At 40.2% G+C, this 26,537-nt stretch overlaps 1 protein-coding gene across 2 annotated transcripts in view; it reads left to right on the top strand.

The window, feature by feature from the left end:
• The window catches only part of AGK (acylglycerol kinase), a 35,425-nt gene that overhangs the window by 3,053 nt on the left and 5,835 nt on the right, over positions 1-26,537 (top strand). For both annotated transcript variants that reach the window (XM_002197535.6, XM_030263311.4), the window contains exons 2-13: positions 5,062-5,101; positions 8,927-9,006; positions 10,258-10,333; positions 11,657-11,749; positions 12,665-12,697; positions 14,628-14,722; positions 16,775-16,844; positions 17,631-17,710; positions 19,732-19,789; positions 22,121-22,265; positions 23,350-23,447; positions 25,642-25,712. In XM_002197535.6, the coding sequence (XP_002197571.3) occupies positions 5,062-5,101; positions 8,927-9,006; positions 10,258-10,333; positions 11,657-11,749; positions 12,665-12,697; positions 14,628-14,722; positions 16,775-16,844; positions 17,631-17,710; positions 19,732-19,789; positions 22,121-22,265; positions 23,350-23,447; positions 25,642-25,712 (939 nt within the window). The remainder of the gene's footprint in view (positions 1-5,061; positions 5,102-8,926; positions 9,007-10,257; positions 10,334-11,656; positions 11,750-12,664; positions 12,698-14,627; positions 14,723-16,774; positions 16,845-17,630; positions 17,711-19,731; positions 19,790-22,120; positions 22,266-23,349; positions 23,448-25,641; positions 25,713-26,537) is intronic.

Genomic DNA, 26,537 nt, shown 5'->3' with positions numbered 1-26,537 from the left:
GCCTCTTCACAGGGGTGTCAGTCAGGAGGTGGCAAAGGTTTTTCATGTGTCAAATGATAGGAATTATGTCTGGTTGAACTTCTGTTAACTAGAACCCCATTGCCAGTCTTGCAAAGCCACAATGCATCTTAAAATTCCTTTTGCTCTCATAAAATAATATGCTTTAAAAATCCATTGTCTTGCATTTGGATAGCAAATAGTCTTGTGCTATCTGAGAAGTAGGAGGATAAATCAGTGTTGCTACATGTGAGGTTGTCTGGATTGCATGAATTTATATATAAGGCTCATTTTAATCTATAGCATATTATGTTGCAGGTACTAGGGACTCTTAATTTAATATCCTAGATCAAAGCTTGCAGGGCATGAAGCTTGTCTGCTGTGTGCTCACACACAGAAACATGCTTCTGCTTAACACAGACAGGTGGGGTTGATTACAAAGAAAGATTGTTCTAAAATTTTCACCAAGTTTGGAATCCCTTCTCAACTTTATGTCCTGCGTCACCTTTCCTGAACTGAGCTGCAAATGTTCTTTGTATCCCCAGGGGGTGCAGTGAGTTAGCAGCTCTGCCAAATCAGCAGAAATGAAATCTCCAGCATCATGGACATCAGCTGAACTGATTGTCAGATTTGACCAGACTGTTACCGTGATGTCACTGCATAAGTGATCATGACCAGGTCAGGATGGAGACCCTGGATATTCTACTGAGGCAGTGGACTCATCACATACTTAGTTTTGCTCTGTATATCTTCAAGTATTGACATTCTCAGTAGAAAATGCTGGCAAAGCACCTGAGTCTTTGACTGCCTGCCAGTAATCCTGAGTGGTGCTGTTATCTACAATTTGAATGTTAGTCTCTGTGTGTTTGCCAGCTGATAACTCACTTTGTCACCTTTCTGCATATACATCCTGAGTAGCTGACTTTATTTCATCAAAACTTTGTCAAAAAAACGGCGTATAAATTCTGAGTCTTAGGTAAAGCTGATGAAACCTAAGATTTGTCTTTCATGCCCTTCCAAGGCCAAGTGTAAGTAAATTCTAATACCTAGTAAAGAGGATTCTGTGCTCTTGCTGTATTAGAAGCAGCCAAAAAAGCTCTCTGCTAAGATAAAATCTTTTTCAGGAGTTCTGACACAGCTCCTGAGGACTGATCCTGTGTGCACAGCTTTGGTCAAGTTTCTCTTCACAAAACTGTTTGGTGCAGACACTGAACTTTAAAGTTTTTAGACTTCTTCATATTTGAGTATATTTTTCTTAGATTTAATGCTGATAACCCATTTTGGAATGAGATCCTGAGCTGCTTTTTACATTTGTAGCATGATCACTTTTAGGGGAGTTCTTTGGTTGGAGTTCTTTGGGAGTTCTTGCTGCAGCTGAGAGCCTCAAACAGCTTCAGTTCTTCTTCTTGTTGCATCCATTGCTGCCCTGGGTGACCTTTCATCATGGGAACTGTCCTTCCACCCTGGCTTCTGCTGGCACTTGGGCACAGAACTCAGTCTCATCTTGAGGAGCATCCATACTAAATTGTGTGGATCTTGTGCCTATATGTAAGATTGTTAATGCCCTATTCCAGCTGGAAATGTTCAGGACAGGAGCACTGGCCAGCTGTCCTGCCCTAGAGGAGAGAAATCAGAACAGAGAAATCAGAGAAAATCATAACAGAGAAATCAGAAGAGCCCTGTCCAGGCGAGTCGTATGGATGTTGTGCTCTCAGAGCGTTGTGTGCTGGCAGCCTGGTACAGCTGGGGAGCTCTGCACAGTCACTCTTGTGTCCTTTCTGTGTTGGTTCCATCCTTTGGTGTGAGCCTGCTTTGTTCTCTGCAGAGTCTGTGCTGCTGTGGCTGCTGACCTTGAGGCTATGCTGGGAATCTTCTGACTGTGGGTTCAGCCTATGACAGCCTCTTTCTTCCATACCCTGCTGCCACTGTTTGTTCCTCTCCGTTTCCCAATTTTTTACTGCTTAAGCAAGTTGGACCAGCTGTAAGCTGTGTGATGCTTAATTCTCACAGCAGGAAGACAGCCCTGAGTTTGCCGGCAGATGCAACACTGCTTGTATGTTTGGCTTTAAGGCTGAATTGTGTAGATAAGGCCTTAGGGGAAACGTGAAGTAAAAATTGATTTTTAGTTTGCTGTGGATATGGTGCAAGTCAGAAGAAATCTCTGCGTATTCTTTAAGGCAGCGGAGCAATTTCCCTCTGCCTCCACCTGCTTATGTTTGAGCATTGTTGAAAAAGGTTTGTTGCTACCTAGTAGTAGACAGTAAAGTACAAAAATACCAACAAAATTGTTATTAAATTGTTATTGTTATTTGTTATTAAAGTTTCATCTTTTCTGGGAGCTGGTGAGCAGTCATATTTTGAGAATGAATACGTATTGAGGCAGAAGGCTTTAAGAAGTTACCTTTTAGGCGTTTTTCATGTTTTTCTAGCTCTGTTTAGTGATTGTTATGACTTGCAGGCCCACTTGGGGTACTCTAGGTGAGCCATGTGAGGTGAATAAATGCAAAAGCTGTGATGCAGGAGAACTGCTGTTCTTACAGATGCATCCCTGTGAGTGCACTTGTACCTCTTTTCTGTTTTTTTTTCTGGAGTTTGTATCTAATTAAGTGTTGACATAATATTTTAAGGAAATGAAAAAGTTCCTGTTACCTGGCTTCTTTAAACCAAACTTGGGGCATCCTTGACAACCTCAGATGACTTTGAAATGTCCCAGTTGAATTAAGTGGAAATCCTATGAGTATGGCTGTAATGGTATGGGATTCTGGGTGTTCTGCTGCTGGAGAGATGAGACAAATCACCTGGAAATTGCTGGATAAACACTGGATAAACGATTTTTCTAGTCTCAGAATCTAAACTTTTCCTTTCACACCAAAATGGTAAGTGTCGAAGTCGGCTTCTTCTGTCTCTTTAAGTGCTTCAATGCAGGAGAAAATCAGCATAAATATTGACATCTAAACTGTCAAGCTTGATTTTTATGGGTAAAAATCACTGAGGTGAATCCTTGACAGTTGTTTTGAGGATCTTTGAGGTTGAGAAAGAGAACACAGTATTTTCTACTTGTATTTGGGAAGTGTTTCTGGACTTCATTTTAAAGACAATTAACACTGCAGCATAAAGCTGGCGGCACCAGGAAAACAGCCTGGCCAACAGTGTGACAGAGGTTGACTTCTGAACAAAATAGCATCAATGTGAAGTAAACGGATAACGTGGATTTGGCTGGGATTTGTTCAGAAGGTTAGGACAGCAATTCTCAAAGACATCAACTGCGCAGCCATCATTTGGTGGTGGGGGCTCCTTGATATCCCATACTATTTCAATTTTATGTATTGAAATCACAATTATTTTCTATTTGCTTTGGCCACACATAGTCACAGAGGGAGGCAAACATGTCCCTGTATGAGGGCTCATGCCCTCAGTGGTTCAGTGTGGAGTCAGCCTGTCAGGCTGTCTTGATTGAGCTGGAATTGGCTGTGACACTGCTGTTGCACAGCCTGGAATGCCAGCCTTTGCAGAGTTGTTTTAACTGGTGCATTTCAACCATTTTACTGCCATCAAACCTAGGGCTGTTGCTGCTCTAAGTGATATTGCAGGTGCTTAATACAAATTATCTACTCCTTTGGTTTTAAGGAGCAAATATGACAGCATGCCTCTGAGGAATTCTTTTGCAGACATTCCAGTTACTTGTTATCCTGATGAGGTATTATTCACATATTTTCTTTTTCCATGCTTGAACTCTTCCTTTGTCTTTTCCTTATTACCAGGAATAAATCTGTGGCTTTTATTGTGCAGTTATTTTCTCAGAACCCAATTTTATATCTCACCTGAAGTCACCCTACTTCTCATTTCATGGCATTGCAGCATCTCTTGGAGATGCCAAAAAGAGCAGCTTATATAGTTCCAGTGACAGATAAATTCTGTGAACCAAGGGAATCAAATAGATGGCACATGGGTTTGGCCTTGCCTTGCCTTCTCTTCTGCCCTTTCCATCTCAGAGTTTGGCCTGATGAGCCACACTTTGGGGCAGAAGTGTGCTGTTCTCCCAGTCACCTGTTTTTGTCTGGTTGGCCTTTAGTCCTTTTGGTTGGTACTGTGTTTGTTTTGGTATGCTGACTGTAAGTGGGGTTTTTTTGTATGTGATATTTTGAGACAGAAATACATGGTCTTGCCATATTAGGCAAGGACAAGCTGGAGGATGGAGAGTGTTGGTACCTAGAGAACACACAAGACTCTGGGCACAGCAGAACAGTACTTGCCATTTTGTCTGCAAGGGGAAATAGGACATTTTTGGGGCTGGGGAAGGAATGGACTTTCATTCCTCACTCAGAAACTGTGTCTCCAGTGCTTGCTGTCTATATACCCTTGCCAGTGCCAAGTCAGGAATGTATTTCTGAACAGACCGTCTGTGACATATTTAACCCTGAGCATCTCACTTTTGTTTTTACACTTCACTTAATGAGATGGGTGTTTTTCACCTCTCTGAATTGCTGCTTTGGGCTGTGCTCAGACCTAGGTGAGTGGGAGGTGCTGCATTAATGTGTGTTTGGCTTGCAAACTGATGGGAAGGGGAGTTCACAGCTATAATGCACAGACTTAAGTCCTCTCTGGAACCCTTTTACACTGCCAGAATGGTAAGTACCTTTAGTGTAAACATCCGGCAACAAGAATATTGGAAGAACCCACACCTGAGCTCTGGTGTTAAATTTATTTATTTGTTAAATTGCTACATAACTGTATTTTCTCAGAACCCAATGTTATGTAGCAATTTAACAAATAAATTACAGTTGCACAGTGTGCAAGAGCTTACATAATCTCAGCACACTTGGCATCCTGGTCTTTGTTTTCTGCTTTTCTGTTGAAAGAATGCTTGTGAGCACATGCAGGAAAAAAAATATGCATGTGTGCATAAACAGGGGTGTTTTATCCTTAAAATGTTTCTGGGGCTTTTCTGTTTCAGTGTTGTCAAACTGTGTGTAAAAAGGGTATGTAGCTACATTTTAAAAATGAACAAATTGTTTTAAACTTACACAACATAATGTCCCCTCTCTTTTCTGTCTTACCTGATAGTGATAACCTGCTACGAAGAGCCGCATGCCAAGAAGCCCAGGTAATACTGGTTAAAATAATGAAATTAGATTAAAATCTGCCTCTTATCTTGGTTGTGCAGGCCTCCTGAGATTTTCCCAGAGGGCCTTTCCTACGTTACAAGCCTTCTAATGATGCCATCCATCATCTGTGTTCTTTCCCTTGATGCCCAGAGGTGGACAGGAGTACTGCCCCTTGTGTGTCCTGGCTGCTGCAGAGCTGTGCAGCCTTATCCTTGGGGTGATCTTAGTCACTGCAGGAGCTACCCAGACCTCCACTGCTGCATGTGCAATTGCTCTGTGCCTGTAAACTTCTGGTAGGGAGATGATTTGTTGCTAAGAGCGAAATCCCAGCCCCACCAGGAGGGGTTAGTCTGGGCAGAATCAGCACAAATGGCTTCATGTCAGTGCTCAGCTGCAGAGGCCCTTCCCTTGTCTGTTTGACCCTGAGTGACCTTATCAGGGATGCCAGCTGTGATGACTGACTGACCCAGCTCTTTTGGGACCCATCTCCTAGGAGCTTAGTGGGGACAGCCCGATTGCTGATCAGTGACAAGAAGGCCACTGTTCAGGGTGGCGAGTTACTCTCTCAGGGTACTGACTGTTGCATTTCTTAGTTTGTGGCCTGCATGGGCAAACAGCAGTCAACAAGCTCCTACACTGCAATATTCCCACAAAGAAATCTTGTCCTTAATAAGCAGTCTTTTGGAGGTGTAAGTGCTGCTGGCCGTGGATTACATCACTTCTCTAGGATTTTAAGAGTTTTTACCTCCCACAAATAAAGTTTATTCTAAACCTGCTTCTTCATGACAGATTTTTGACATTTTGCAGGGTGTAACACTGCTCTCATCATTGCTATGTAGTGGGGCCTGAGTAGAATGGTGAAAATTATTTTTCTCAGTAGAGAAGTGTTGTGCACCTGAATTATCCCAATTTTAGCCTGTCTGCTGTCGAAAGATTTTCACAGCAACTTGTCTTGTGCAACGGATCTTCGTGCCAAAATGGATGTAAGGGAGCTCACTGCTCATGAAAAAACAAGGAAAATCTTTCCCTGAAAATACTTTCATAAACCATACTTGTAATTTCAGAGTCTTTATGTTTTCAATATTAATTTTTACTACATAATAACAAAGTGATAGAAGTTTTTTATATCACAAAAATAGCTGTTAATACCTCAGTATTTGAAGCATGCTGATCAAATTAAACCAATTTTTTTAAAAGGAGCTGATGAAGTGGTTTGTGTGTATTGTCAAAAAGGTGCAAGTGCTAAGGAAAAGACTGGTACCAGCAGATAGTTCAGTTGTGAAAATCCTGAATTTCCCATTTCTTAAATCCAGTTATTAAGTGACAGGTTCTATTCCATTATGGCTTATTCTTACAAATGAAAATTGCAAAAGCACTGTGTAGAGCTTCCTGCAATTTTAGTGGTTAAAGCCTGAGAAAATGTCCTGTAGAGGACTCCTGCATTAGAAAGGAATGAACTAGAAAGCCTAGTAATCAATTCTTGCTGTAATTTCCATTCTCACTGATGTGTCATTGCCAAATAATGCTTGAAAACACACAACAGTACTGCATTAAAGCATTAAGTGTCTGGTATGTTCTTCAGAATAATAACAATCTAAAATAGCTTGAAAAATGCTCCTTGCTTTTGCAGTGCTGTATGTAAGTATTGGAAACAAAATAGAGGCAAACTCGCCAAAGAAAAAGTTTAGTTTAAATGAAATGTGTGTGAAGATTTTACCATTTTTACATTGGATTTTTAGGTTTTGAAGTCTGTTACTTTATCACTTTGATGAGGGAGGTGCCTTCCTGAGAGAGAATCCATGACAGCAGTATTTCATGCAAAAGTTCTGCCATGTATGTCTGAATTTAAATACCAGTTTATGATGACAGCCTTGGGTGTGGCAAATGATTATGGAAAGATTCTACAATAAAGAACCCATTTATCATATTTTTAACATTTTACACCTCTGTCTCTAGGATAAGTCAGTGTCAGCTGACTTGGACTTCCTTGGCAGGTCAGTCTTGCTGATTGACCGTGTTATTGCTGAACTCTGGGCATGTGTAAAGAGGTGCTGTTTAGCTGGCAAACAATTCACTCAAGGATAGTTTTCTGTAAAAGAATGTAGTTTTTGCTGGTATTCTTAAAGCACTGTAAAAGCTTTGTATAAAGGAATTTTCAAAATTGTAGAATAGTGGTTGTCATTTTAGAAGTCCAGAAATATAATACCTGGAAGTGTGCATGTGACAAGAAAGTGAAAAGGGCATTGACTTAACTAAATTATACCTTCATATGTATACATATTTTTTTTTTTAATAACCATTTTTATGGTATGACTGTAAGTTGCCTTTACTTATGTTCTGCTCTGAAAGACTTCTAGAATATTTCATTATTATTTTTTATTTCCTGTCTTACAAATCAGTATTTGCTTTAGAAATGCCCCTGTATATAACATAAATATCTCCGTATGTTACATAAAGAAGCAATTATGTCATTACTAATAAAATCTTTATGAGCCTTGTTGGGTTGTTTAGAGCCTTGCTAGATTGTTTGGAGTATGCAAATACATCATGCCGTGCCCCCTTAGCAAATAATTAGATGTTTCTAACAGCTGTAATATGCTGGAGGGCCCCTATTCCCCAGTTCCCACCCAAAAATTGCAATATAATAAGTTGGTCTGTTTTCCAGCTGATCTTTGAGTAAAGCTTAAGACCTATTGATTTGTTGAACTTATTTTGAAGATTTCTTTACTCTCAGCAACTTCTCTTACCCTTTTTCTTTCCTAAAGAAGAAGTTTGGATGTTTTAAGCAGCACAGCCAGCTTTACCCTTCTTTAAATTGAGGCTTCCTGAGCAAAGTTTGCAAGTGGAATAATAAGTTTGAACAGCTAACAACAACTAAAATGTACTGTTCTTTGTGTACAGTATCACCTCCTTTAATATAAAAATTCCTGTTAGAGAATTAACTTTCAAAGTAAAGGGGGGAAAAAGCCAGGGATATTCGACTGGGCCGCGTTCAGCACAGTAGTCTTTGGTTCCTTCTCTTTCTAGGGCTTCTGGAAGTTATTGCTGAATACCTTGTATTCCTTGTGTTCAAATCCAGTTTGATTTGGTGTGTTAGTGAGGATGCCTTTAAGTGACCTTCTAGAAGCTTATAGCAGGATGTAATATGTGTGGAAGTTTTGCATTTCCTTGCCTGTGCTGAACAGCTTTGGAAATGGGTACAAAGTGCAAGAGGCTTTGTAGACAAACTCTCAAAGAATTTAAAATTGAGACACCTCTTCAGAATTGGATTAAAAATTGAAGAGGGATTGAATGATTTTTATAGAGAGAGATTAGTTTAAAGAAGTATAAGAAACAGTGGACTTGCTTATAGGTCAAGGCAGATTCTCTTGTAATTATCTTTTCTGTCTTCAAAACCTGAAGCATAGAAAATACTAAAATGAGTAGAAGAGATAGAGGAATTAAAGTTCAGAAGTTGGAAAGAATGCGGAAAGGAGGTGGCAGGTAGGTGTATAAGAATTACATAAGGAAAGAAAATCCAGTAACCTTGGAGTCAAGGAGAGCTCCCTGGATTTCTGCCCATTGCAGAAAACCAGAGATTGACAAAAACAAAATGGTGGTGGAATTGTAAAAATGAGCTAAAGAGTATTTATGCCAGTGATGTGAGCTGCTGCTAAGAGTACAGGTCTTTGAATAAGAGACCTGTACAATGGCTGAAGATGGAACTCATTTGAATGTCATGAGGCTTGAAAGCCCATTGACATTTGTAGAGGTATATTATTTTGAACTGTTTTGGCAGTGTGCTTAAAAGATAAACTGAGCCCTGCTCTTTTTCTCTTACTTAGGCTTTTGGCAACCAGCTGATGCCTGCCACTATGCCACTGAAGAAAGCAACAGTCTTCCTCAACCCAGCAGCTTGCAAAGGGTAAAATTCCCCCTTCCCAGCACTCCCATTTGAGCACTCTTTCTGTATTTTTGCTCTGCTATTCACTATAAAAGCCAGCCAGATTTTTGAGCTCATTTTTGCCTCCCTCTGATGCCAAGCTGGTGCTATGTAACCATGCCAAACTTTATTCCACCAAAAATATTGGGATGAGAAATAGAATTAGTTGCTTGTGGTGGAAGAAGGATTTCTAAACATGTATATATATTTTTCTTTTTTTTTTATTTAATCCTGTGTTTTGGCCCTTGTCATTCCTTCATATGTAGAATTCCTTTGTATTCCTTCCAAACTTTTGCATGTGATATATTTCCGTCCTCAAAAATTATAGAAATAAGAGTTGACCTTGATTGCTTCAAGACTTGAAGCTGGCAAGAAGTGATCTTACTTCTGTGGGAACCTGCCCTTGAAAGGGATGTGCCCACAAACTGAGAGGCTAAATATGGGCTTGGAGCAAGACTCCTGGAAGAGGCTGGCTGCTATTTTTACATGCTCATTAGCAGAAAAACCATAATCTTGGATGTGATGTGTGTCTGTTTCTGCTGATCAGCTAAGCTTTGGAATAGTTGCATTTTGTGGAGGGACAGAGAGTTGTTACAACCAATATGAGGGGAATATTATAGCTGACATGGAAGTGCATGGACTCACATGCTTTTGTGAGTCTGGAAAATGCATAGTATTAACCAAGTCTCATGTTTCTACTTGTAAACAATTTATAGTTAATGATATAATGATTTTATTATGCAATGTCACACATAAAATTATCAGTCCTATAATAAAAGAGGTCAGATAGAGTTTTGCTTCTAACTTTATTTAACAATATGTAGTAATAAATAATTGGAATTTTAAAAATACTTCTTAAAGCCTACATGGGCCTTCTTTGTGGTCCTAAAGGCTGGTGCTTTGTAAGTCATTCATTTTCTAATAAATTTCTTTCTGGAGATCTTAATTTGTTTTAATGGGTTTTTTAAATGATTTTTGGCAAAGTTAGATAGCATCTTGTGCAGTTAATAAACTGCAACAAAACCCTGACATCTGAGATATGAGACTAGAAATATAATACATTTGAACCACATGAAATCTCATATTTCCTAACTGTCAGGTTGAGTGACTGATTGTGGAGATTGAATGCTTGGTTTTAAGTAGATTTCTTCTTGCTATTCATTTGTTTCTTTCCTTTTTAATTTTTTTTCAGCCACAGACATCATTAAACAGTTTTTATTTTGTTATTTCTAGCAAAGCTGGGAACCTTTTTGAAAAGAATGCTGCACCAATCTTGCACTTATCTGGCTTGGATGTAACTGTGGTTAAGGTAAGAACTGATAGGTCCTGCTACTGTAAAAATAGTGACTCTCTTCTTTTTCCTCTTGAAGAATTAAAATTCAAATCTGTATGCATTGGAAATTCTCAGTTGTCCTGTCAACATCTTATAGGAAGAAATAAATACTGAGATATTAGGCCGATACCTAATCTTTTTAATTCACAGTTAGTTTTCAAACAGTGTAGTGAAATTTTAATTTTCAGCTAAAGCAGTATATATGGTTGTTTGTCTGTCTAAAGCAGCCTTTATATAATTCATGTTTGAGAAAAAACTTGAAATATTTGAGTGCTGGCTAGTGGTGCATGCCCATTGCTGTTGATTTTGTCGTTTCTGCCTGAACTTGAAGAATTGAAAAGTGAGGAATTTTGACATGCAGCTGAACTCCAGATTAATTAAAAATAACCTTTTACCTTTACACTGAAATTATTTCTGTGTCTCTCCAAATAATTCAACATTACCACCATGAAAGCAGAACACGGAGCTCTAAATGGTGTGAATTAACAAACAGGTTGGAAAGAGAAGAACAAGAATACATTGAAGGGGTTCTGATCTTTTTGTAGTTTTTTTTGAGGCTGTGATATGTGGATTGCTTAATATTCAGTGTGTCCTAACAGCAAAGTACTCTGATATGCACCTTTCTGTCTTAGAATCTTGCAAGGTTTAGTATTAAAATGCTGTTTTTTATTAATCCCTTTCTCTGATCATTAAATATACCTAGTCCCGGCCTAAGGGAATAAATCATTTTGCAAGACTTAAAACTGATGCTTGGTAGTGTTAGACCCAACACACAAGTTGGCAAAACAGGGGTGGACAAGGAAGCGAGGCTGAGATGGCTCTGTAAAAGACATGAATTTTGTAGAAAACAGTTTTGATGGTTTAAAAAGTCAGTACTCTTTCCTACTAAATCCATTGTCAGTGGCTGTCAGGCCTTTTGTGTAGTTGTATTTCAGGAGATGCAGTTGAGCAGTTTGGCTGTTAAAGTGGGAGTTTTTCTGCAAGTGATTGGCCTCTGGATTTGTTTCAATGTAATATTACCTGGAAATAAGATGGTTGCTGTAGTATTCTGATCTATTGAGTAAGATTTGCTCTGATGTTTCATTTAACCTCTGTGTGTGTGTTTACTTGCATATATTATATTATGCATCAAACTGGTTTTATAAGTTGAAAAAACCTCTGGTTGCAAGTAATATACAGTACTGTGTGCCTATGTAAAAATAACTATTAGCCAGATGGATAGATGATTCTTTTTTCTATAAAAGAAATATACTAAAAATAGTCATTTGAGTCCTCATGTTTGGTTCTCTGTTTCTTCAGACTGATTATGAGGGACAAGCAAAAAAACTTCTGGAATTAATGGAAAACACGGATCTGATCATTATTGCAGGAGGAGATGGCACAGTCCAAGAGGTACTGCAGGAGCCTGGTTTGTTGAGAATCATAGTTGGGCTGGAGGCAAAAAGATTGAGTCTGTGCAATGTAGCAGCATCATAACAACTGTTCCTAGAGATCTGTCCAGTTTAGAATCTGTGCTTTTAGTAAATGTTTTAATATTCTGGGGACAGAACACCCTGCTTGTTGGTGTTAGTCTTAAGAGTTTATGGGAGTGGGGGCAAAAATGTGTGTGACATAACTGTCTTCCAGAACTTTATTCTACAATGAGCAAACTCTTTGGAGGGACATGTTTCTAACTTTCTGTGTGATGTAGTTGTACTGGTTTGATTTTCAAAGTTCCTTCCTTTCTATAAACTCCCCAAGAGGAATGCATATTTTACTAAATGGGAATCAGATAATTTAAAAATTACGTGGGAATGATAACAAAGCGTGGAATGTATTTAATAAATGCCTATTGTCAAGATGATTAATGGCAGGAGCAGAACTGGGGGATACTCTCTTTTAAAAGACTGTATTTTATTCAGACAGTTCCTGGTTTTTAACTACTGATTTCATAAGACAATGGCTAAATGAATGCAATGACCTTAAGAGAAAGAGATCAGAATACATCTGTAGGTTCATTCTGGCCTTTTGCTAATTGTACTGACCAGTGCTGGTTTTGCATTATGCAAAGCATCATTCAGTCTTAAAACATTTACGCTGCCATTGGTTGTGGTACCAGCATGTACTCAGGCACAGTCATAAACCTGCTGTTTCCAGCAAGTTTGCAGGCTGAACATTCCTCCTTTCCCATGTAAACAACTGTAGCACCTTCCATAAAAGAGTAACTGCTCCTTAAATCTTCTCAAAGAGTAAACATGGTTAAGAATTTCATAGCTTCTTACTGTAACTGAAAAATAAAATTCTTAGAGCATTTCCCATGTTTTTCAGGTCATAACTGGACTTCTGCGTAGAGCAGATGAGGTGAGAAGGTGTCATTTTAAAAACTGTGTTTATTTCTTGGAGTGTCTTGTGCATCCCCTGTGATCTCTTGGCCTCAGCTGCCTCCAGCAAATACTTTGCTTACTGCTCTAGAGCTATCTTGCTGTGCAACAGTCCAGCTGGGCTGCTGTCCTGCAATGCTGCCTGCTGTTCTTTGTTCCCTTTCTGAGGGAGTGCAGTGACTCCCAAGCCATGGCTTTGGGAAGTTTCCAGTGTCAGAGCAGGGATTGTGGAGAAGCCAAATGCTCAATTTTCAAAGACCCATAGACCAGCTGTGCATGCCACTTTGTTTGGCACAAGCATTGGGCAAAAGTACATGTTTTTCTTGTATTTGTAGAGACTTGAAACTGAATTCAGTTATGGTCACACTCCTACTGCTTTGGGATTGCTTTGATGTTTCTTCAAGCAGTGCATACCTACCTATGCAGATGGCTGTACTAAGCAAATTTTGACCTCTCAAGGTGGATCACTCTGAATGGAAATGAGAGAGATTTTTCTTTTTAAAGTGGGAGGACAGTGTTATTGAAGAAAGGAGGGAATCATTGTTCCCAAAACCTTCTGGCAGGAGCTGGCAAAAACTCAATTAAATGATCCAGACAAGATTATGATGATACCCTTGGCAGCTGGAATTGTATCTGTTTAGGCATTTGCTTTGTCTGAATGTGACAAGGGGGACTCTGCAACCAAGTCAATATTTTTAAAGGAAGGCTAGTTATATAAATTCTGATACATCATTGTTTTAAATCTAATATTACTATAGTTGGATCCTGAGACTCTTTTAATCCGACAATAGTGGAAGCAAAGTTTAGAGGCTCTACTGGCTATTTTCTCTTTATTTTTTTGGCTTCTTATCCTGATGTAGCTTGGATCATTTTGCAGTAGCACAATTATGGGTGCAATACTGCATTGTAGTATTTGTCACTGTGTCACTTCATGTCTTTGGCCAAGGAATTCTTGTCCTTCGTGTCACTCTGTCCTAGGATTAGAGATCTGCACTCGAGCTCCCTCTCTCTGTGCCCTGCTTCCTTTTTCCCTTGGAGATGTCCCACCACTGTTGCCTGCCTAAGAGCCTGTGCAAGGTATTGCAGAAGCCCTGTTCCTAGCAGCCAGGGGAGCAGAGCTTGACTGCAGGAGCTGCAAACAGCCTCACATCTGCACACTGCAAAGCCGTGCTGAAGAAAATGAGAGCAGGGTGTTTGAGAGTGGTAGCACTCTCAAGTGACACGGACACAGCAAGGGAGAGGGGTTGGGTGTGCTGTGAGAGGGAAATTCCCAAGTGGCTGCGGATTGGCTGTGTCCTGGTGCTGCTGGCAGCATCCCCCAGGAGGGGCGTGCTGCACTGGGGTATGGGGTAGTTTGCACTGGTTTGCTGACACGTTTCAAAAATCAAGGTTTGAGATGAAGTACAGGGTAATAACTTGCTCCTTCAACAAGCCCTTTTGCTGAACAGCTGTACAGAAAAATAATATGGTCAGTGACTTCCAAAAATTAGACCTTCTGTTGCTTCATGATTTGGATGGCAGAGGAATCAATTAATTTCATTTCCTTAAGTGAGAAAATCTCTTTGCTGTGCAAGGTTACTCTGTCAAAGCAGATTTCTGCAGGGGTAAATGGGATTCGGAGCCTGTGATGCCACCATCAGTATTAAGAAAGATGGCAGAGTGCTGACAGAATCCATGCATTAGTTGGGATGTGGCTGCCAAAATGCATGTAACAATGCTCTTAATGATTACAGAGAGCTCCTTTGTACCCAGTTGGCAGTGGTGGCTTCACAGATTTGGGTGCCATGTTCTGAGTCATTGTGTGAGGAAGTGCCTGGTGCTCAGTGCCAAAGGGGCGATGCCAGACACAACTGTGATCTCCACACAGGAAGCTTCATGCAAATGTTAATTTACTCTCCTTATGTGTCCAGGCTGCCTTCAGTAAGATTCCTATAGGATTCATACCCCTTGGAAAAACTTGCACTTTGAGCCACACACTGTACCCTGAAAGCACAAATCAAGTCCAGTAAGTATGACATGTTTCTGAAACATGGTTCTTTGTTTTAAAGAAGCAGTGCTTCTTGGTAGCTTGATACTTTTCTTTTTCTTCTGTGTTACATAGAAGTTGGCAGAGCCTGATGATTCTCTGGACTTACCTGAGTTAATGACTTCCAAATACTGACTAAAAATTAAAAGAAGGAAATGTATGTATTATTAGAAATTATTTGCTGTGGCTAATTTCTCTGTGATCATGTGATGCTCAGAGTTTAAAAAGAAAAAGGGATTAAAAGAATCGGCCTCTTAGGAATAGCTGAAAGGATATGACAAGGATATAGGAAGGATATAACAAAATAAGCCAAAAATAAGTCCTCTTTCTGACCCTTCTCCAGTCTAAGAATTCTAGAAATTGGTCCACATATTGCCTGGTTAGGACCTGCAAAGTAAGGCATACAGCAATATGGGAAAGGCTGGCTCCCATTACTGACTTTTGCAGGGCAGAACTGACTTTTCTATATGGTGGGACTGATGCTGGCAGTAATCCAACAGCCCAGTTCTTATCTCCAGCATCCTCAATATGGTCCAGGCTGGTGGTATCTGTTGCCTGCAGTTCAGTTTGTTGCAGGATTGTTTTGTCCACTTAGAAAGAGAAAAGGGAGTCAATCTTTCTTTTCTCCATACTTCATTTCTTTTCAATTTTTCCCTTCTTTTCCTCTCATAATAATAAATATATTTCTTCTTGATCCTGAAATCTTTTCACTCTCACTCTCCCAGTAACTCATTAACATTGTTCTTTGTGGAACCCTTGCTGGTATCCATCATACGTAAAACCCATGAGTCGACTGGCATAACATCCTTCATTAAACTACCAGAGTGCTTTGAAGCTCAGAAAGGTGGACAAGGCTGTTATCAGCAGCTAAGATTAAAATAATAATTTATGTTTGGGTTCTAAAGAAGCTGTTTGAAATGGATGATCTTGTGCCAAGGTAATGAACTGTGCAGCTGGGACTGCAGCACACTGGTGAAGTTGAAGGTAATTTGGTCAATGGGCTGCTTAACAACCTGCACCGGTAACAGAGCCTGAGTTAAGAAGTGCAGAAGTGATATTTTTTTTTAAGAAATATTTGGACTTTGGTTCCTTCAGCACTCTTTTACTTTGGAGTGTAGGAACTATAAAGGTCTTAGAGAAAGATAAGAGCTGGGAGAGAAGATGGGCTGTGGGAAGAACAGCTTCCTTATCTATCTCAGTATTGTTATCCTGATGAAACCAAGGGCAGTTTCTCCCACTGATTCAAATGAATATTGGGCTGGATATGAAAACTGCATTTTTCCGTCTCCAGCTGAGACACTGGTGGGACTGATGCTGGCAGTAATCCAATGTTTTGCATTGGATTACTGTATGCAGCGTGGAAACTAAATATTACCCAACTTTGAAAACAAGGAAGGGATTTCAATCAAGTATGTGCTTCAAGGTTTGAACACAGACTATTTAGTGGACTTTGGTTACAAAATCTTTACAACTTGAAATGATAAAGTGCCCTGGCTACTGTCCACAACTTAATAGAGACCTAAACTATAAGAGTGCTGCTAATAGGTAGATTTATGTTGATTAAAAACCTCAAAATAAATTAGCACATACTAGTGCAGTTCAACCTGAGACACATGAGTTGAGACCAGTCATGCTGTCCCATTCTCTCCCAGGCTGTAATACTTGTTACCACTAAAATAAAACTGTGATTTGGGTCCTTTGTGTGTTTTAAGTATCTGAAACAGGAGGTAACACAGTTGGCCTCTGACCTGCAAAAAGGAGGAATATCTCAAAAGCTTAGGCTGATAATTTCCTTTTGCTGTTTTGTGTATTTTGCTGTTTGTTAGGTTTTGTCATGTGTTGCAACCACTCATTTTGCTTTCTGATTTCAGTTAAGTGTGGCACATTCCCCTGGGGTTTTTACTTTTACTGGAAAAAAGCCCTACCTGGACTCATAGTGGAATTTGCTGAAAAAACAGAAGTGGTTTTAAAGCTTACTCATTTCCTTTCTTCCTGTTTGTTTTCCTTGTTTTTTTCCTGTTTGTTTTGCAGACATATTACTAATGCTACATTGGCCATTTTGAAAGGAGAGACAGTTCCACTTGACGTCTTGCAGATTAAGGTGAAAGCATCTCTTATTTGGAAACCAATGTTCCTAAAACTTTCCTATTCTGATGTTTTTATGTTTACATGGACAGGTTTTCCTCTGTGTATTGCTGTTATGAATTTTAGTTTATGATATCAGCAGTTCTGCTGGCAGTCATTTCTCCACCATGTGCTGTGGCATCAGACAATCTATACAGAAGAAAACACTAGAATGCCTCAACATTGCCTTTGTTTGAGACTCAGAGAGTATTGATGAAAACAAAACTTACTACACTGGTATTTCTGTGGCAATGATGAGAGTTAGCAGTAGCTGTCTGCTGATTTGATGCATTCATGTGGATTGTGAAGTTAATAGCTTTCTTTGACAAATGGAAAAATGCAAAATGGGAAAATCTTTGACTATGCCTTGTATGGTTACTGAATATGATTTTTCTGTTCAGTTGTAGAATGGACATTTCTACAGCAAGAGCGTTGTGTCACTGTGCAGAGCTCCTTGCTTTTGGCTAACAGTCAAATCCACAATATGAAATGACCATTGCTGGGTGTGTAAACTCAGGCTACCTGTTCAAAACTTCACCTCTTTTATTCCTTCCTGGAGCAGATGGAATCTACAGTGCTTAAATTCTGTTAAGCTTTATTGCTGTTAGCTCTCTGTCATACCTCTTCTGTTAAATTTCTGTTAAATTTGTGTAGAAATTTAACAGAAGTTTTTATGTAGCAGTGCTATTTTTCCAACTTCAGAAAATAAAGTTGGAAAAAAGGTAAGAGAAAGCAGTTTTGCAATGTTTATTTTTCTTTATAGGGAGAAAAGGAACAGCCTGTGTTTGCAGTCTCTGGTTTAAGATGGGGATCTTACAGAGATGCAGGAGTTAAAGTTAGCAAGTAAGAAAATACTATTTTTTGAAACTGTACGCTTTTTAGTATCTGTTGCCTGAAAAGACACACTCTCCTCTCTCAAGTAAGTCTTTTTTTGAATGTAGGCATATGACAGCTAGAGGCACCCACTCTTGCTAGGTCTTGTATTGCACACAGGGGAGTGTAAGATGTATCAGAATTCTTGTAATTTGAAATAAACGCTTACTTGGTGCTGACCTGTTCTTTTAAGTATTTACTTTCTTCTTACATTGTGGTATCTGCTTCTGGAACTTTATTCGGATTGTAAGAGGGAGAAAATCTCTCCCTTGAGTAAAATCTAAGTAAAGTAATTGGCCATTGTTTTTCATCATCTGCCAATGAAAAGCTGTGTGTGTACTCTGAAACTCAATTCCAACCAGGGACATCAGATGCAGTAGAAATGCCTTCAGGTTCCTGCCAGAAATGGCATGGACTGTGCTATCTGATTACTGTTCTCTGAATGCTAAACTCACAATTATTGGGCTTTCTCCAAATGGGCATTTAACATGTCACTGTCTGTGTATCAAATGACAGGCATTATATGCTGAAGGAGCAGCAGAGCCAAAGCAGCTCACTCCCCAAACTCTTATGGAGGAAATGCAGCTTTGTGAATGAGCTGTCATTGTCAGGAAGAGGTAGCAAACCTCTGGAGTTTGTCTGGCAAATGTTTGAGTAGGTTTAAAAGGGAATGAGGGAGATGCAGTAAATGGTCAGATTTGTCCCTGAGAAGCCAGGGACAGTCTTAGTGGGCTGTGTAGGTGCTGACTTGGCTGTGCTGCAGGCTCTTCTGCTAATTGCAGCCCACAGTTCAAGGAAGTGCACTTCTCTCTGCTCCACACTCCTGCTGGGCTTACTGCCCATGCCCCAGTTCTCTCCTGGTGTCAGCCTAAACATCTTTCCCTGCAGCACTTCCCTTTTGTAAGAGTCCTTTGGGCTCAGTACTGGAGGCATGACAGCACCTCTGGTTCATGAGGCACATGAACATCCTCAAGCCTTGCTTCCTTCCATAAATGTTTTTGAATGCAGAGAAACATGTCCAGCTTGGAAAGCACTTCAGCACCAAAGAACAGATGCTCAGAGTCTGCTTGAAACAAAATCCTCATGTGCTTGTCCTGTTTCTATACTTTCCCACTTCATCCACCTTTGCTCCCTGTGAGAGATGGGTTATTGGACTAAAAACATTGGGTGTGTTCCAGTGCAGCTGATCTTAAACTGAAAAGAACTCAAAGGGAGTTAAGCCATAAGACACAGTTCCAGAAGTGTGTCTGACTATCCCTCTGCTAAGGACTGTGCTGCTGGAGACCTGGTGCTGTTACTATTTTACAGACCATTTCAAGGCTTGAGAGGAGTGGTGGCACAATTGCATGCCTCAATGGTTAATGAGATCCTTAGATCTGTGGTACTCTTGAGCTGGTGGTGGTGTTCAATGTGCTTTGTTGACCCTCTTTGGTGAAAGACAGTGATCAAAATGTGTGCCAAGCCTGCCTAAATACAGTCACATCTTTAGATTCTATACTGTGCCGTGTGGCTGGCAGGAGTTTTATTTTGTAAAACCCTATTTTCCATGTGAGATTCCTTTGGGGCTAATGAATGTTTGCTGGTTCTTTTGTCACTGAAGCTTTTGGGGTTTTTGTTTGTTTCCTCTGACCTTTGTAAATATACTGTATTGCATATTGTGGAGATGTACACCACCAGCTGTTAGACCACAAACATTCAAATCATCCCCAGTTGTCTCACATAACAAAGTAAAATTCTGATAGTGAGATGTCCTGCTGCCCATAGTGAAGATGATACACTGCATTTTGGTGATGTGTAACTCAGGACTGGGATGTCATTGCTAGGCTGCTGGTGATGTGTAGAAACTATGTTACAGTAGCAAAGAGCTTAAGGTTGTCAGGGAGCGCTGACTCAGTGGCAAACAAGTCTGTGCTCTGACTTCGTGAAGTTTCTCCCTTTCCCAGTATCGACCCCTGGATATCTTAGAAGTTCTATTTCTGTTCTTTTTTCAGGTACTGGTACCTTGGGCCTCTGAAAACCAAAGCAGCTCATTTTTTCAGTACATTTAAGGTAAACATTAATTGTGAGGAATGTGTTTTTGTTTGGGAAATCAACAGGCTGACTTTGCTTTGTATAATCTATCTGCAAGCTTTCCTGGAGGATTCTGGTAACAGTATAGAATGGTACTAAAACTCAACTTGCTAAAAAGCCTACCAATTGATAGACTTATTTCTGAAGAGAGGAAGGGGAAGAGAAATACTTTTAAAAATATTTTTAAATTTTTGCTGCACAATCACCAGGGGAAGCCAATAACCCCCTATGAAACTGCTGGGCAGCAGTGAAGTGCTAAAGTGCTCAGCCACATTTTCTCAACGGTCTTTGTAATAACATTTCAGTCTGATTTATTCATCTGGCAGACGGGTCTATAATTAGACTGCTCATGCACATGGATAATCAGGCTTCCTTGTGTAGTAAAATGAACATGAAGATGAATAGCTTTTATCTTGCCTTAAACTTTTCTGTTGCTTAAAATTGATCCTGGAAAGATTAAAATTTGACCTGCATTAGAGGTAAGGCATTTTCATTCACATGGTTTTTCTATTCTCTGAACATATAAGGAACCTCCTGAAAGGCAGTGAAAATGCCCAGGAGCTGGTACAGATCAAATAGTGCAGTCTAGCCATGCTGTCTTTGACAATGCCAATGCTTCCTTTTATAGGCAGCTCCTGTAAAGGGAGACTTAATAGTAATGTATCCAGAAAAGTTTTGGGGTGGGTTTTCCCCCTCCTCTCATCCGCAGAAAATTTAAGGTTATGCTTCTGTGTTCTGCCATTCTAGGTAGAAACCTATTCTTCTTTTCTGTCTACCTCCTTTCTCACTTCCTTTGAGTCCTTAGGCTCAGCTGGGGCTGGTGATAGTGGATTTCTCTGGTGAGCTATTAATTGTACATTAAAAAGATCTGTTTAACCTGCTAAAGGCTAAAGAGAAGTGCCCACTTTTTCAGCCATTTAGATAGAAAACTTTCTACCTGATCTCACCTAATTGTGATATTCACATTGCTTTATGTGCCTCTTAAGTTATCATTCTGTTAATTTCTACAAGAAGTGTCTCCAGCCTGTTGAATTTAATCTCTTCCTGGCTTGTGTTTGCTGCTCCACACTTCATACTTTTTGGTTTTAGTGGGGGTGTCTCTTGAAACAGGATGACCCTATAGCTGAAAAAAAGTGTAATTGGAAATACCACCTCTTATACTGGTAGGGGTATTGTTATGAGTGTTATCATCTCTTCTAAAATACACAGGCTTAAATTATCACAGCATTGCTGCTTTTCCATTTAATAATTAATATTTATTGTTTGTGTACTGCCCTACTGATACAACCTCTGTTTGTCCTGCTTATTATGTAAGCATGAGAGTGGAGTCCTTCCTTGCTCTCAGAGATGTGAGGTGAAATAGTTTAACAACCTGTGCTATATGATCCAAAACTACTTCTGAAGTTTTGTACGTAGAAAAATAATTGTACTGAGTTCATGTGAGCTCTTGGCTGTGTTGTTTTAGTATATAAATTTAAAAACCAATTAAATTATTCCCTCCCTAAGTCATATGGTTGGAGCATTTCAGAAATTATTTTCAAAACAATGACAGGAAATAAACTTTGTCGGTGTCTGGAGATATTTCAAAAGCTAAGGTTGTTCTGTAACCCTGGTATTGGAGTCTGAAGTATCACCAAGAATAATGTGTTAGTACTTTTTTTTCTTTTCTCCCCTTTTTTTTTAAAGATAGTTTATAAAGCTCATGTGACTTGCCTTAAGAGCTGTTCTATTGCTGTTTAGAAGCACCTGACTATCAGGTCAGGTCTGGATTGTTTGAGTTGCTGGAGAACAAAGGCCTGTCAGGTTTTAGTGCCCCTTGGCTGCACACAGCACTGTAGGCTCTGTCTGTTTGCACTGGATCCTGCTGAGCAGTTGCTCTTTGAGGTTGCCTTTTTGCCAGGCAGAAACCAACTGTGCTTTCAGACATTCCTATTGACCTGGCTGGTTTGGGTTGTTCCCTTTAGCCAGAAGCAGCTGTGTCACTCTGCCACATCAGCAGCAAAGGAAACATCCCTTCACCCTCTGTAGAGGGGAAAGTGCCCTTGCTTCTGTGCAGGGAAGGGTTAGATTAGTGGATTTGGGAACTGTGGGTAGTATTTTTGAAGCTGCAGAAATGTCATCTCACCAATGAACCTGGAGACTGGAGAGAGCCATAAAATAGGCTGAGGCAGTGGTGGGGTTCTGAGTACCTCTGCAGGACTACATGTGAGTACACAATAAGTAGGCTACAGGACTAAACAGAATAAACAGCTAATGCCCTAAACAAAATGCCCTTTTATCTTCTGTCTTTTCTTCCCGTGTAAATCCAAGGAGTGGCCTCAGAAACATCAAGCTGCTCTCATGTACCTGGGTCCAACTGAGAGACCTCCAGAAGAGCCAGAGGAGAAATCATCCAGACCTCCTTTGTATGTGAGGCTTTACAGACGACTTAGATCATACTGGTCATCTCCAAAAGGTGGGCTGGGTGTGTTCTGGCATAAACTCACATGCAGGCTCTACTCCTCTAACAGATCCAGGGCTGTGTTGTGTGGATGGCATGTCTACTTTACTGCTCTCTTTTTAGTTACTGTTATTTGTTTGTTTGTTTCCTGTTTTTATTTTTTAAAACTGTGCTTTTTGTCAAGACAGTTGTAGTGGCATCTGTGAGAAATGGAACAGAGTAGTCCTGCCAGAGTTTGTGGTCTCATAAGCAAATACTCACTTGTAAAGAACCCAGGGCATTCCCTGGACTCAGAGTTGCCATTGCAGTGGAGGCATCCATTGAGGATACTTGGCATTTCTGGGTGAGCTTTGTGAAATCTTCCAGCAGAATGGCTTCTTAGTGAGCTGGGCAGAGAGGGGCAGCCCTTGTTGTTCCCGGGTGGGGAGAGTTGCTGACACAGAGCAACAAATGTTACTTTAATTAGAACAGTAAAATTTGGGCCATGCAGAAGGCCTGAATTTATCTATGTTAAATTCTTTCTGTACCATAAACTTCGGGTTCTCTGAGCCTCTCTTGGGTTGGGCTGTTGTCTGGGCAGTGCACGTGTCAGGGCACAGGAGGAAGAGAGTGGGTATTTTGCACAGTCTAGTGCAAATACCTTGTTTCTCCTTGGCTAGCAGAGGTGATGCATGTGGGAAGATGAACCAAGTGACCTGGATATGAGAATTAAACTGTGGAGCTGCCTCCTGTAGAAAATGTGTTACCATAGACTCCTGAACACTGGATTCCTGTTTTTTTGGTACTAGCATTTAGTGGGTTTTCTAAATGTTCCTGTCACCAGTCCAGATCTGTTAATCCCTGGACATAAGGATTCACAAGGCTGTGATGTACTGTGCTTGACAGTCTTTTCTGATACTGTGATAAATGCTGATGGTATTTTTATTTTCTTCAGTACTCCTAAGCTCCCTTTTAATTGTTTACAATTTTGACATTTTAGAGAAATAAAACTAGTGGTCAGAATGACTCAGACTGATTTTTGTGTCTGACATCTGCTTCATAGTGATCTGTGTAATTAAATTCCACGTAATGACTGATACCTTCTCTTCCTGATACACAGAATTCCCCCGGGAGGTAGCCCCAGAGAACTGGGAAGAACTGAAGCTGTCCACCATTGAGCTTTCCATTGCAACTCGGAACAGGCATCTTGATCTAACAGTAAGGCCATAACATAATTGGATTCCAAATGCTGCCTGCCCACAGAGTTTTCCTGTCTTGCTCCCATTCTTGGGTCTATATAAATGGCATTTACTACTTCATGCAAGAAGAGGTCCATGATTGAATCCAGGAATGGGCAAGTTTCAGATCCAGTGTGAAAGCAAAAGAGACCAGTGTAAAACTGGGATGCAGTGGGATCAGAAAGAATTTGTACAAGGTTTCAGTAGCCAAATAGAAGTTTTAGGATTTCCCATGAGTAAACAAAGACCAAGAAGCATTCCTTTCCTTCTTCATCTATGTGAGAGAGATTCTCTTTTATCAGCTGCTGCTGGAAGGAAGCTGAGCCTGAGTGTTTGGCTGGAATTTTTGATTTCTCTTCTTTCGACTTTGCAGAGTGGAGTTAAAAATAATTGGTGCTAGGGAAGGGACACTGATTTGAAGGAAAGGAAGTGCAGGTGGTTGAAAGAATAGAAGCAAGACATCAAAGGAACTGTTCCTGTCATAACCTCCTCAGCATGTTCATGCTGTTCATTCAGTGTTTTAGAACCTGTCTTTGGCTTATGCCTGTGTTTTGGTGCAATTTTACTGCTGTGAAAGCTATTTGGATAGATGTCAGTCTGTGTAAGCATTTTCCTGTAAAATTAAAGTGATCCTATACTCACGAGCTTCCCTGCATTTCCTCCTCAAGGGTGCAGGAAACCCTTGCCACTATACCCATGTTAACATGAGGTTAACTTACCACAACATTTTTCTTCCTTAGAAGTCAGGGTCTTTAAGAACATGAAAATGTGAGTTATATTGATAGGTTATCTTGTAGGATCAGACCAAAAGAACCCAAACAAGCCAATACAGATTTTTAATGTTTGTCTGGTTTCTCCTTAGAATATAGCACATGAACTTAAGTTTCTTCTTCATCGTGGTTTATGATTTGGACTGTCAGTGTCCTACTAATGGTAGAAGCTAGACAGATACTAGTATTTGGGTATTTTTTAGTGGTTTCTAGGTGGCACTTGAACACACTAGAGTTTTGGTTGTTGAACTGGATTGGAGCCAGTGATGTGAAGTAAAAGACCTACCAAGAACAGGAAAAAATATATGATTGCCACAAACTAGCCCTAGCCCTTACACTCTTTCTGTTGTTTTGTTTGTTTTGCCTTCCTTAGGCCTTCAAGATGCACTTCAATATTGCTTTTTAAAAGAAGGGATGTAGGGTTCTCAGGTCTCTTGCATAGCCTAGGAAAATTGACAAGTTCATGTTAGACCAGTTGTCCTTTCCCATTTCTAGAGTTGGAAGTATCTTGATACAGCATTTCTTTTTCTACAAGGGTGGATCCCTTATTATTGCACTGAAGTCCCTCTCTTGAAACCCTTGTCCCTGTGGCCCTCAAAGCAGCTCTCTGGAATCAATACCAGGCCATATCTGCTGAATGCTGCCAGCCACTCTTGTCTCTGTGTCTCTCCTCAGATTCTTGCAGAGGCTGCCCCATTGAAGGGAAACTGATAAAGCCATACAGGTGCAGCTCAGGCAATGTCTCTGCAGAACAGCAAAGGAATAAACCAAGTTACACTAATAGATGCATTGATTTTTACTTTTGTCATTTTGATTGCATCTGCACACTATGACTTTGCCAGGACAAAAATATTAAAATACATAAAAAAATAAGTTGCAACTTAATCAAAATTGCTTTCCTGGAAAAAGCTCTACTGTATACTCAGTTTAAGGGCAGGCTGTAAATAGGAAAGAAGCTAAGTAAGGAGTTTAAAGGGTTGTTACCAAGGTCACTTTGATTTCCAATTTGTATTGTTTAGAATTCTCTTACTGTGATATTTGGTGGCCAAGTATTGTATCATTGTACTATTCCTTAAATTCATGAAAGACCCATTGAATAGAAATTTAATAAGTAAGCCTAAGGGATCTGCTATTGTTTTTAAATGTAACAAGAAGCCAAGCAAGTGTGACTCACTATTTTGCTTCTTGGGATATTTATTGAATATTCATTAATGGGAAAATACTGTCGGTAATTTCTAATTCAAACCTCAAATTGAGATTTGAATAAAGCATGAAATGCAGAAATGTATCTTCTGCCTCCTTTTGCGGGACAAAGGACTGGCCATTGTGTGAACATATTGCAGTATCATGGGTGTGGCATTTTCAAATGTTAACTGTTTGATCTCTGAATCCTTTTTTGCACAGCGCACTGAGGACTGCATGGACATTTGCATCGAAGCAGAGAGCGTCAGCAAAGGGGAGTTTGTTCACAGAGGGTGAGTAGGGGAAGGCTGCAAAAAGGGGACAGAGTCTCTGAAAAGCGTGCTGGTTTTCTCTCATAATGTCCTGCCAAATTCAGAAGTAGAGGACTGCAAAGCACACCAGTCAGTACTGGTTCACGGGGACTGGTACTTTTGTTCTTTAAAATTCTTACTCATCTTCTGTTTCTGTAATCAAGGCAGAGCTCCAGAACCAGGAGTTCTTCCTAGCTTCTGAGTTTGCTATACCTTTCATCTTTTCCCCTGCTGCTGTAAGTCAGTACTGCTTGGATATTACTGTCCCTACTGAGTTTTATAGGCAGCTGTGCAGACTTAGCCTAGAATCTTTTAGCCCTAGCTGCTCAGTGGATTGAGAGCTGGGTCGCAGAGCTGGTTGTTTGTACTGGTGGTACCTGGGAATTTTTGAACTGTGTTTAGACAGGCTCTCTTCTAAGAAAAGAGCTTCCTTGCCTCAATAGCTCTTGTGAGAAATCAGGTCTGAGCTGGAAGAGCTTTGGAAGATGTGAATTTAAACAGGGACTTCAAGCAAATGTATTGGTCCTGTTTGTATGTGGAATAAGAAAGGCTGCAGGTATGAAGCAGTAGAGTGTGGAGAAAGTGAATGTTACTGCTTCCTTTATGCTTGTGATGTTGTCTTGTAGTGTGCTTGTTCCTCCTGCTCTCACAAGAAGCAAATCAGAGCTGCCTTTTTCAGCTCCTTCTTTACATCCCACTCACAAATACATTGTGTCTTCAATGCAGGTTTTACCAGCAACAGATTTTCCTGCTAAATCCAGGAGAGCTCCTCTCTGTATTACCTTTTAATTTGCTGCTTTCTCAGTC

The sequence above is a fragment of the Taeniopygia guttata genome, chromosome 1A (genome assembly GCF_048771995.1).
Source record: "Taeniopygia guttata chromosome 1A, bTaeGut7.mat, whole genome shotgun sequence".
In the NCBI taxonomy this organism is placed as follows: Eukaryota; Metazoa; Chordata; class Aves; order Passeriformes; family Estrildidae; genus Taeniopygia; species Taeniopygia guttata.
The sequence above is the reverse complement of the archived record's forward strand: the minus strand, read 5'-3'. Positions and strand labels throughout refer to the sequence as shown.